Source organism: Necator americanus, chromosome X (genome assembly GCF_031761385.1).
Source record: "Necator americanus strain Aroian chromosome X, whole genome shotgun sequence".
Lineage (NCBI taxonomy): Eukaryota > Metazoa > Nematoda > Chromadorea > Rhabditida > Ancylostomatidae > Necator > Necator americanus.
In genome coordinates this window covers 20,797,664-20,810,635 of record NC_087376.1, presented here as the reverse complement: position 1 = coordinate 20,810,635, position 12,972 = coordinate 20,797,664, and the positions used below count along the sequence as shown (strand labels likewise).

The window sequence follows — 12,972 nt, the reverse complement described above, 5'->3', positions numbered from 1 at the left end:
GCCCTTGAGAGATGTCTTCTGAAATTTAAACGGCGCACACAACACCTAGCCGGTCTTCGCTGCTTCGCTTAAGAGGAATGTCCCGTCTTTGCGATCTAGCGGAATACGTATCGAAAGCAAAACATAGATGGGCCGGTCACATCATGAGAACAATCGACTATAGGTGGACGAGAAGATCGCCAGAGTGGATCTCAAGAGATGCTAAACGCCATTGAGGGAGACCGCCAACGAGAAGGGGTGACGTGTCCGCTACACGGATGGGCCAGCTGAGAGCTCAGCTGGATACGGCTCAAGGACCTCGTCAACCTCACTCACGAAACTTGAGAACATCTTGGATGGCAATGGCGAGGGAACGAAACGAGTAGAAGAGATGCTGGGGCCCGCACGTCCAGTGAAGACGGGCCATCTAAATATCTAAGTAAGAGTGGGAGTACAACGTTAGGATAACGAGTGTTCAACTATAATATATGTTCTACCACTTCCTAATGTCTGAGTGTTGATTAATCATGGTGGTGGAAATTAAAATGGAGGATCGAGATCGACGTGGAAATCCAGCTTTGTGCATAGGGCAGACAGTTAGTGAAAGGGTTGCCGATACGCATACATGGTGCGTTGCTGTAGACGGCAAATTTGTAGATGAAATGAATGTACGAAACAGGTATTGTATTGATTGAAACCAACTGACGTTTACAGCCGCGGACAAATCAGGGTACGTTTGTCTCTCTAATCTTAATTCCATAGCCGTACTGTTCAATGGATACAGAGTCCTCAAGCACTTAAGAGTGAGTTCGGCAAATCTGGCTGAGAAATCTCTTGCTTTTGATTTATTGCGACCTGTATTTTTTATACTTTTTTTTCATAGGCGTACGCATAGTGATATTTCGAAATCCGTCTTGGAAACCTGCTAACTATGCACACCTGACACGAAAAGTGGAGCAGAATTCCAATTCTTACAAAATAAAGTCTTTGAGGGGGATGCCCTTGCATCAGAAGAAACCATGACACTAACGAAAGGTTTTTTCTTCAGTATTACAACTTTGAAAGATGCTAATCGTGCACAATTGCACCTCAAAATGGGCCGTATACAATCTTAGAAACGAACTAGGAGCAGGACAAACAACACAGCTAATAGAAAAAGACTTGCAAAACTAGGACTCTCACAAGCTGTTGTACGAAGGAAAACCATAGAAAGAAAAGAAAAGAAAGAAAAGAAGGGAGAGAAAAAAAGAAGAAAACAGCTCTGTGGAGAGGAGCCAGCGCTCGCCTTCACTGGTTGTGAGAACGCGATATGTCATTCCGATGCAGCACGTTCTATGGCGACTATAGATTCGTCGTCGTATTGTTGAGGTCCTCTGAATTCATGTCCCTTTTTCATTTCTATTCGTCTTCTGGAGCGCCTCATAGTATCGATACCGTCAGAATATTGTAAAGGCCATTCTATCCGAAATATTGTTGCCCTGCAATCTGATATCCTTTCAGGTGACAAACGTTGAGGATGCTTCACGGTCAACTAAATTGTTAGCACAGACTACACTTCGAAATATACTGGGAACAAGGACTCTCGCGGAAATGTTGTCCGATAGAGAGGCTATTTCTCATCAAATGCAGGTAAATGTTATTTCATGATAATTCATGAAATTATATATTTCGATGAATTTCATTATTTCATATTTAATATAGATATATATATATATATATATATATATTTCATGATTATTTATTTACTTCATGCACTAGCTTTCATGTCTCTTAGCAACTTTAGTTTACATGTCATAGATTCTCCAATGTCCCCCCCCCCCCCAACTACACTTTACTCAGATTTACCTACTTGACTTAATCGGCGGGCGGTTATTACGAACTAATGTGGCTATCCGCTTCTTCGCCGGGGTGACTCGTCCTTGAACATATCCGAGCCCATCCTGTTCGAGAGTTAGAGTTCGGACAGAATCTACCCATCCGTCGCAATTCCATAAGCGGCGGAAGTTCACGTCTCGAATGAACTGCCTGTCAACGCCAAGTGTCCTCATATCTACTTTCACCACCTCCGTCCAGAACTTTCTTTCACGACCTGTTCCACTCAGGAACCGGAAGCATCACCAGGACAACTTGAACAAGAAGATCAGACGGTCTTCTCATAACGTGACCAAAGAAGCGAAGACTGTTTTCCGTGACTACTTCAGAAAAACGGGCAAGATGTTGATATCCTCCACGTGTCATCCGCCGCTGCAGCATATCCACATCCGAGTAAAGCTCTCGTTATGACACACTATCGGCCAAAAGTAACTTAACGGTCGTCTAAACAGCTTTCCTTCCATGCAGTCAAGCTTCTCCATTACCGCTGCCGAATTCTCCGATCCGTACATCATGATAAGGCGAACTGCCGATAGGTAGACTCGCAGACTGACTTCGTTGGCGATGGGATTAGACAACAGGCACTTAGTCGATGAGTTAAATGCCGAAATGGCTTTACCACATCTTTGCTGAATATCTCTCATAGGTGCTATCCTTTTTAAGCATGCAGCCCAAATAAGAAAACTCATCCACGAGTTCTCTAGGTTATCCGTCCACTCTGATTCCCATTGAGAGCCTCGAGGTGACCCACATCTGCTTGCATTGATCAGGCGGAGTCGCAGTCCGTAGGCTGCAGCTAATTACGATCGTCGGTGGCTCTTCGCTGACCACGGTGTACGACTGTTTTTGGGCCTGGACGAGTTCAGGGACTGATGGCGCTTCTCTGTTCAGCAAAGTGTCAAAATGTTCCCTCCAGATGGGCGAGATTGCTTTGCCGACAGCCACTCCATTGGCAGCGCTCAGGACAGGTGAACATCTCTTCACCTTGCCGCTATACTGCCTTAGCAAAATATATGCTTTTCTCGGGTTCTTGTCCTCGTTGGCGGAACTTCTCTCTTTTCATGCCTGCCAAGTCGAGCTTCGGTTGACGTTGAGCTCCACGATATCTGTTAGAGTTGTTGCATAAAGCTGAGAAGAACTGGGCGGTGGTCGGAATCGAATGCAACGTTCCAGAAAGCTCCAGATTTTCGGGTATCTGGCAAACAATGTTTTTCTTCAGAACGTATCGAGCTGAAGGCTAAGAGTCGGCATCTTCCGCTTCCGCTGCTCTTCCGGCGTTAATGGGCTTGTCCCTTGCCGCCTAAGCTGATAGTGTCGATGATTCCTCTTAAACGAAGATTAGAGATCAGATTAAATGCAAGATATCTTGGCACGAAAATTCGATTAGGAGAATTCTGCCCGAAGAGAACTCAAACAGTACCCCACTGTTTGAGAACAGTAAGTTGCCGCTACATCCGCTGTGTGTACATGAGTATAGCCCGTTTAATACGACCTTGGACTTCATGCAGCTGCGTAAGTGGCTGCACTCAAAGAGGTTGAGATCGAAGTTGGAGGTTCGCTCAACGCTAAATTCACTCGGGGTGGAGCGATGAGCGAGGGTCCTCTTCGAACTCAGTTGCTACGCTAAACCATGCCCCTTTGAACGCAGCAGTCTATGCAATTGCAGCTGCCTCAGGTTCTTTTGATCCTGAAGTAGTTTTGCTAGGTACATGTCGGAACTCCGACACGGAAATATGCTGAAACTACTACAGAGAAATCGCATTTGATATTGAGAAAATATAACCTCGATATCATCGGTCACATGATGGGGCGGTTGTGGTGTAGCGGTTAGAGGTTCCGCTTCCTGCACGATCGATTGGAGGTTCGAATCCGCTCTAGTGCTCACCAAGCTTTTCATCCCTCCGGGGGTCGAGCTGATATGTCAAACCAGTGTTTTTATCTTCCCAGACAAGTCTTTTTTACATCATTTTTTACATCAGCTCGACCCCCGGAGGGATGAAAGACCTGGTGAGCACTTTTTATCTTCCCAGACAAGTCTTTTTACACGTTCGTAAACCTCAAACGAACGTGGTGGCGTATCCCAAGTGGATTGATTAACGCCAGAAACTTTATCCTTTACACGATGGGCACAGCAGAAAAACTATGTACCCTTTGCTGTATTGCTAGGTTTAATTAAATTACTTTTCATTCTCAGCGCCTTTATTAAGAGCGAGAAGAAGTCGAGCATTGTAGTGGTTAGAGGTTCCGCTTCCTGCACGATCGATCGGAGGTTCGAATCCGCTCTAGTGCTCACCAGGCCTTTCATCCCTCCGGAGGTCGATAAATTGGTACCAGACTTGTCTGGGAAGACAAAAAACACTGGTTTGACACATCAGCTAGCCACCGCAAGTCATTGTATAGGCCATTTACACGTTCGTAAACCTCAAACGATTCTGAATTGAAGTGAACGCAGGGGCGCGTCCCAAGCAGACTGATTAACGCCAGAAACTTTATCCTTTATCCTTTATCCGTACTTTTCATCTAAGAGGAAACTTGCTTTTGATGTTGGTAATAATAATAATAGTGGATTTCTGCAACTTAAAACAAATTAGAGTCTGGTTTTTCGGCAAATACTTAAAGCGAATTTGACTTGACTTAATCGGCGGGCTCATGTCATCGCCTGACGCTATTACCTGCATCTTCGCCGAGGTGTGCCGTCCTTGAACATAACTCTGCCCAACCTTCTCGATCTTCCGCAAGAGCTTGCACGGAATTAGTCCATTCGTATTCCATACTATTCCATACTCTAGGAAACCTTACGTCTCGCCTGAACTGCTTATCCACGCCGAGTGTCCTCAGATTCTCTTTCATTCGAAAATTCGATTTCATTAGATTCCTCAGTCCAGAACTTCCGTTTTCGGCCAGATGGCCTCTTCCATCTTGAGCCCGACAAACTCCTGAGGACTCGTTGGACAAGGTGACCAACTGGTTCCCTTAATATTCGGAGAAAAGCAGCGAAGACGATTTTCTGTAGCTATTTCCGATGGCGGTGCAGAATGGTGATATCTTTCACGTGTCATCCGCCGGTATACCACATCAATTTTTTGTTTTTGTCTGTTTCTTGTCCTCTCACGCCTTTTCAAACTCCTTTGGTCTTAACGTCCATTCGTCTTTTTGCAACTGGCGACGTAACTTTCTTCTCAAACGCTTTTTCTAGCTGGACTGCCAAGCGGAATTGAGCGTGATGATGCTTATAGTGCTGAACTGCACCACTATTCCCATATATTCGTGGAGAGATCCCAACGCCGCCAACTTCCTATATGCTGCTTTTAATATGTTTCCTAGGGAAACTAAAAACTTACATTATCTGATCATGGTGTAGAATTACATGAACTTCTGATCTATAAAATTTGACTGTTTAAAACTGAGTTACTAAATCACTTTAGATACAGTAAGCAAAAAGTGCAACGACACTACCATTGTCACTCAGAAATATGATATATTTGTGTCAGGATACAGGAGATTGTATCGCCTCTCTGCGAAGCCTTGCGAGCGCTTGACGATGATGTGGTCAATTTCATTATGATACCCTCCATAGGGGAGACTCCCACGTCCAGCGTAGAAAGAAAGGTTTCTGGAACCGCGACTTGCCATAGATGGTCTTAGCCGTCATGATGAACCTGTATGGACCTATATGGACCTGTAGAACTTCTCCATGTCCATATAGAAAGATTCGACGTCTTCTTAATAGCTTGATATTGGAGCGTAAGCAAGGAAAATTGTCAAAGCTGGCGTTGAACCACATCTTCTCATCCGTAATCGTCAGATTCGGCTTGTAAGTTGCTCTAAAGAGTCGATGTTTATTACCATATTCGTGCTGACGAGAACACCAACTTCACCAGATCCTCTATTGTCGCATGTTCCTAAGAACAATTCTTCTCCAGTGTAGTACACGGCGTTCAGTGGGTGTCGTCGCCTCGTCTCGGTGAGTCCGATGAAACGTACTTAAACTTGCTGACTTGCATCATCAAATTTTTAATGGCCGCATCCGATGCAAGCGTACGGGCATTATAAGTACAGATAATCATCCTAGTGCTTTTCCGTTTCGGTAGCCTATATGACTCCTGCAACCCCGCCTTTCCTTGCGCTACTGTACCAGACATTGCTCCGGAATCAGAAGACTCTTTTCCATTACTGTGTTTGGCATAAAAATTTAGAACCCATGGGCGGTTTGCTAGCCTCTAGTCCTTTTTTTGGGAGAATGTTGTCCTCTACTGTCACATGTTCTCCCGGAATGGACAGGTGCATCTTATTTATCAGGTGCGTCGTCACGTAGCCTCGCGACCAACCGGCTGTGACCCCTCTAATGAGGGAGATCCGTGGAATGCGAGCGCGGGCGTGAGTTTTAATCATTAAAGGAGAAGGTTCTTTATGAATGAACAAATTCGAAACTTTCCTTCTTATAAATGTGGCTTTAAGTTGCTCTTCAACATTGCAAATAATGTGAACTACTTATTAACCACTGTTTTCTAACCGTCTTCATTTTTAGAAAGTTGTTCGAGTGGTGATAAATTGCTTTAAAAAAACCGTGTCACCATCATAGCGGTGTATTTGTAACTCGGATGATAGTCCATATTCATGGCATAACATGAACTCATATGTGTTATATAGACAGAGAAATGCAGTTTTATCACTACGACGTGCATGTAGCGGTTTGAGGATGAGCGCATTAGAAACAACATTTTAATCTACGTTTCTTTTTTTCTTAATCTCGATTCCAACCGCCGTCTCTACCGCACCGCTTCGAGCGTAGCTGCTTACGCAACTGTCTGTGCTTCATGCCGTCTTGACCTACTTATTGTTTATTATGATCGTTGTCAATAATGACCCTTTGGAAGCTAGAAAGTGGGTTTGGGATAGCCACACGGAACTGCGCAAACTTGAATTAGAAGCGGATGCTAGCGCAAGCGATATATTGATATATATTTACAATATTTATACTTTTTTTATAATATATATGTCAAAATTACTGATACACGATAACGTGAAATTATCAGACGGAAATGGACGAATAACTTACTTAGATGGCCCGTTCTCTCTGAATGTGCGAGCCTCAGCATCCTTTCCACTCCTTTCGTTCCCTCGGGGGGGGGGGGGGGGGTGCGGTCGTTAGGTACCCGCAGCTGCCGCGACAGCCGATCATTGGGGAATGGTCAAGAGGTACCCGTATGATGTGCCGCCGCATATTCAGGAGGCTAATGAGCGCCGTTAATTGCACCGCGCGTCTCCTGATACTGTCATAATCGCTACAGTAGCCTGATTGCTCCTCTTGTGCTATGTCTTCAAGACGCCTCACCCTCGCCACCCTTCCCTCCCATTTCGCCGCGTCTACTGCTCTTATGACGATTTTTTTCGCCGCGCCTACAGCTCTTATGATGCGCTTTTAAAATCGAACGGAAAGAAAAGTACCTGGTATTAGATGTTGTTCGAAGGTCTATATAAAGTGTGCTTCTAAGTTAATATAAAAGAAGGGAAGAATGAAATAGGTTTGTATAAGTGATGTCATTTAGAAATGCGAGTGAAAATAAAATTATCCTGTTTCGACTTGTTAAGTGTAAAACACTGATTCATCTCTGAAAATGCAAGAGATGTTTCGAAAAATGTCCCACTGATCAGTGTTATGCTATCTTCTTTACTTTTTTTTCGCTTTTTAAGGATTTCTTTTTGCTTATTAAGTCATCTAAAACCGGCATCCAACGATTAACGAGGCGCGAATAATGCCTCTCAGACATACACTGTACCTAAAGGTATATCTCGAAGATACATAGGTCTCTGTTCGCCACTAATACACTTAATCTGTCATATTGATTTTATGCAGGGAATAGATAGAAATGAACGCTGTTGAAGGAACTTTGAAGATCCGTACAAAGTTCTATTATATAAATATTATATTTTTTATTATATAAAACTGTATAAAACGTACAAGCAAGTATTGAAATATTTGACATGCGCTCTATGACTTACTTTGACTTAATCGGCGGGCTGATGTCATCGCCTGACGCGATTACCCGCATCTTCGCCGAGGTGTGCCGTCCTTAAACACAGCTCTGCCCAACCTTCTCGATCTTCTGCGAGAGCTTGCACAGAATCAATCCATTCGTCGTTATTCCATGCTCTGCGAAACCTTACGCCTCGCCTGAACTGCCTATCCACGCCGAGTGTCCTCAGGTCCTCTTTCACCACCTCAGTCCAGAAATTCCATTTTCGGCCAGGTGGTTTCTTCCAGCTCGAACACGACGAACTCCTCAGAACTCGTTGAACAAGGCGATCTGCCGGTCTCCTTAATATATGACCAAAGAAGCAAAGACGATTTACTTTAACCACTTTCGATGGCGGTGCAAGATGTTGATGTCTTCCACATGTCATCCGCCGGTATACCACATCAATTTCTGCGTAAAGATCTTCATTGTGACATACCCTAGGCCAAAAGTAGCCAAGTAGCCGTCTAAGCAGCTTTCGTTCCGTGCGGTCAAGCCTCTCCATAACCGTTGATGGTGCTGCCCAAGTCTCCGATCCGTACATCATAATGGGGCGAATTGCGGATAGGTAGACTCGTAGCTTGACTTCGTTGGTGATGGGGGTCAACCACAGACATTTCGAACCTTCAGCGTGTTGTCAACCTTGTATCGAAGTTGGCTGCAGCCTACGGACTACGCCTACGCCCTGATAAATGCAAGCAGATGTGGATCTCTTTGAGACCTCGAACGGGAATCAGGGTCTACGGACCACCGATAGAACTCGTCGATGAGTTCTGTTACCTGGGCTGTATGCTGAAGAACAACGGCAGCTACGAGAGAGATGTTCAGCAAAGATGCGCTAAGGTCACTTCTGCATTTAACTCCTTAACGAAATGTCTGTGGTCGAAATGCGCTCTATATAATCATTATATCTAAGTAAAATTTTGTAAAGTTGCATTGGATAGAAGGACCTACTTCTCTCTTATTCCCAATAATATGCGCTTAGTTTACTATATCCGTACATCCGAATTCGCTGCGGCAACACCTCTTCACTCCCCTCTCTTCAACATTCGCACTATCAACCGCTTCGTCGCAGCGCGAACGTCGCGCGCTGCGTTGATCAGAGAGCAAGAGGGAGGCGGAGTGTAGGTGATCTCAGGCGGTCGTGGAGGATGCCTAGCTGGTGGAGCGGCAGCCGTAATTACGTGGAGGAGCGCCGTGCTGAAGGGAGGACAGGAGCGGTCAGCCAGTTTTCACGGGTACTTTTTGTCCCGCACCCCCGATCATTAGGGAAAACGACTGGTAACGGCGATCGTTAATTGCGCTGCGTTTACCTCATGCTCCGCCCATCACATCCTTCATCAGCGACTCTCATCGTCTAATGAGGTGCGAAACATGCCGAAACAGGAGCACGCTATCTCTGTTATTGCTCCGTATGGAGTATCGATCGTTTACGTACAAGATATATCGAAGGACTGCAGTCGAAATTTCACAAACTAAATGCAGTATCTTACAAGGATTTAATAGTCTATAAATACAAATCTACATCCGTATCTTCTATACAGTTTTTTTAGTCACACATTTACATCTTTCAAAAACCAGGTTCTCGGTTCTACACCTTTTCACTTTTATTTTGGAGCGTTTTTAATTTTCAGCTAGCTATGTTTGCATTTGTTGCAACATCTGCTTTACTTTTAAACCAAAAATTTTCTTCGCGCTCCTCATTTCTCGTTCTTACGCTTTTTTTCTTTTTCAACTTTTATTTTGGAACATAGTCAGCTTCATTTATGTTTTCTGATGTTGTTTTGTTATTGTACAAATTTTCTACGTTTTTGCTTCATTTTTAGCATTTCATTTTCTGTTTTCTTCCACTTTCTACGCTGCGACGTTGTTGCCTTTTTGTTCCTTGAACCTTCGTAGAAGGCAACTCTATCACGCAATTGCAATACAAAGATTGCTCATGATCTCATTGATGTAGTGATGGATGGGCGTGGCTTAGTAGACAGGTAGCTCAAGATATGCCTACTCTGGCCTACCGACAGCCCCTTCTGCAGGCACTTATCCGGCTGCAGATAATCGGCTGCGGGTACCTAACGATACGTACCCGTTCCTTCGCCATTGTCATCCAAGATGTCCTCAAGTTTTGTGGGTGACGTTGACGAGGTCCTTGAGCCGTATCTTGTTGAGCTCTCAGCTGAACCATCCACCAGCGAACACATCACTGCACCTTGTTGGCAGCGTCCCTCGAGTGCGTTTATCATCTTTTGGAATCTCACTGTCACTCAACGTCTCACTGTGTAACAGAGCGTTGGAAGAGCTGTGGAGTCAAAGTTGTTCATGTATCTTTTCTCCGTCCACCTCGATTGCAACAAAGATCTCGAACAGGTTTTTCTTACATCTCATGTTTCTCATTGTGTTGTTGTTTCTACTTAATAGGCAACACAATATCAATACCTTGTTGCTGGCTTGCGAAGCGAAGATCCTCTCGAGATCGACAAATGGGGGCCCTGACGATATTAGAACGATATAAGCGGAACAGTGCATAAGTGTTCTTCTCACTGTGTCATCGATAACGAAGGTAAACAGAAAGAATTTTTCTGCATCCTGTCTTCTTACTCCAACCTCCACTTTGAATGGTAAAGTGCATTTGGTTGGTGCAGCGATCCACTGCAGTTATTCGTCGACTTATGTTATCGACTAAGCGAACCAATTTTTCCGAAGTTTCAGCACCGCGATTACAGTTGGGGAGATGCTCTTGACGAGGAGAATTGAAAGTGACGTGAAGTTCTTCGAAGTTCAATTGCGATTCCGATTTTGCGAGGATAGATTCCGAGAATCATTCCTGTCAAATAAGACATGGTCCACCGCACATTGATTGTATAGATAGCCAATCGGTAAGCAGCTCCAGCATCATATGGAGGAAAAGTACGAAACGAAGTTTTTTTTTTTTAAACTAATCAACTGTCCTTTTTTCTTCGATCCATACTATACGAATTTCTTACTTATTTCACTGGTCTCGGACCGAGGAAGAGATTTAAGCATTTTTGCGGTAGTCTCATCATCTCTGCCAAACTTTCCTCTTCATCACCTTGTCAAAGGCAGGAACCAACGATCACACTCGGTCCTGATTTCTTGCTGATCACATGTATGAGCCCTTAGATGCGCCCGAGTTTAGGACGCCCTAGCGCCCGACGGTTTAGCAAAGTGTTGAAGTGCTCCCCTGAAATATGCTAAATTGCATCCCAGTAGCAACCTCATTACAGTGTTGAGGAATGATTTTTGGATTTTTTTCTTCTGCGCAGACGCAAGGCGAACTGCTTCCCCAGCATCAGAACCAAATTTGTTACATCATCGATGTATTTCGTAGGATATTTGGCGTCATAAAGTTTTCTTCCAGTCCGCATTCCGAATAAACTGACTCCTGAATTCCCTGACAAATTCTTCAATGTTCGGACCTGGTAGCAAAAGCTACTAAGGTGTGAGTTCAAGCTAAGGTACGATGTAAAGCTACTAAGATGTGGTGTGAACTATCAGGGTAGGGGCCCAAACGTTGGACTTAGGGGATTCAATGTTACAAAGCTGTGAACAGAAGCTACTAGACCTAACACTCATTCTTAGTCTTAAACTTCTTTTTAAGCGGTATGCACTGCATGTTTGTTGTCGCATCGCTGACGTGGCCTTATTTTGGCACATCTGCAGTTCCAACTACCTTCAATTGTACCATTCATGTAAGCACACGAAACGAATTACATAGCAGCTTTGATTATCTACTTCAAAAGTTATGTAGTATAACATTACTGGAGCAGGAAAATTTGTGGCTCTAAAATTTGACTCCGGGTCTGCTCAGAAATTCGAGACAGCGTTACTTTGCACAAACGAACCACTTCCCTGTCGAGGTAACAGGTCTGATACATAGTATCATCGTTAGAGATCTGAGATAGCCAAGGACCTGTGATCGGACATCTTCGGACTATTCTTATACAGCACATGTACAGATCATCTTAACAGGGCTTTCCCGCTTCTAAACCACGAACGTTTGGAAACGTACAGGTAGCATATAACATAGCTTCATGAAGTTGGAACACGTTTTGTCATCCACTCCTGGCCAAAGTCCAATGTTCTAATCTCGTTACATGTCATTTCGTTACACTTCTATTTCAGCGTCGAATATGTAGTGAAGATCACCGAAAACATTTTGCACCGCTTTCATCTTTTTAACATCACCATTCTTCCATATTCGACCTACTCTTCAACAACCTGGTCGTTGGGTGCGGGACATGAGGTACCTATGAAAACCGGCTGACCGCCTCTGACCTCCCTTCAGCGCTGCACGCCTCCGCGTAATCACGGCTACCACTCCACCAGCTAGACACCCACCACGACCGTCTGAGATCATCTAGACAACCCCTCCCTAATGCTCTCTAATCAACGCTTCGCGTGATGTTCGCGCCGCGACGAAGCAGTGGTTACTGTGAACTTAAAAAGGAAAAGAGTGACTGCTGTAACTATACTCAGCCCAGCAACTTTGTGTCTTTATTGCTTTGTATACATTCTTTAAACTACTTCCTACATTTTACCTTTTTCAAAATTTTATATATAATAAATATAATATTTATACAGAGCGCATGTCAAATATTTTAGTAATTCCTTGTACGTTTTATACAATAAAACTTTGCATGGTTCTTCAATCTTCTTTCAACAGCATTTTATCGCTTCATTTGTATCTATTCTCTACGTAAAATCAATATAACAGGTTAGGCGTATTAGTGGCAAACAGAAACCTTTGTATCTTTGAGATCTACCTTCAAGTACAATGTATGTATGCGAGGCATTATTCGCGCCTCGTTAAACGTTGGATGGCAGTTTTACTCAGCTAGATAAGCAAAAAGAAATTTATTAGAAAGCGAAAAAAGTTTTTAAAAAAATATAGCATTACACCGATCAGTGGGGAATTCTTTGAAGCATCTTTTGCATTCCCAGAGATAGATAATTAGTTTCCATCTAACAAGTCAAAACAGGATAATTTCATTTCTATTCGCGTTTCTAAATGGCATACACACAAATCTCTTTCATTTATATTAGCCTACAAGTATACTTTATATAGAGTTTCAAACAACATCTAATA

At 43.7% G+C, this 12,972-nt stretch overlaps 1 protein-coding gene across 2 annotated transcripts in view; it reads left to right on the top strand.

Annotated features, from left to right (window-relative positions):
• RB195_024474 (uncharacterized protein) overlaps nt 1–12,972 on the top strand; it is a gene marked incomplete at both ends in the record, with an annotated part of 37,807 nt that overhangs the window by 12,003 nt on the left and 12,832 nt on the right. For both annotated transcript variants that reach the window (XM_064212262.1, XM_064212263.1), the window contains one exon: nt 1,480–1,608. In XM_064212262.1, the coding sequence (XP_064068143.1) occupies nt 1,480–1,608 (129 nt within the window). The remainder of the gene's footprint in view (nt 1–1,479; nt 1,609–12,972) is intronic.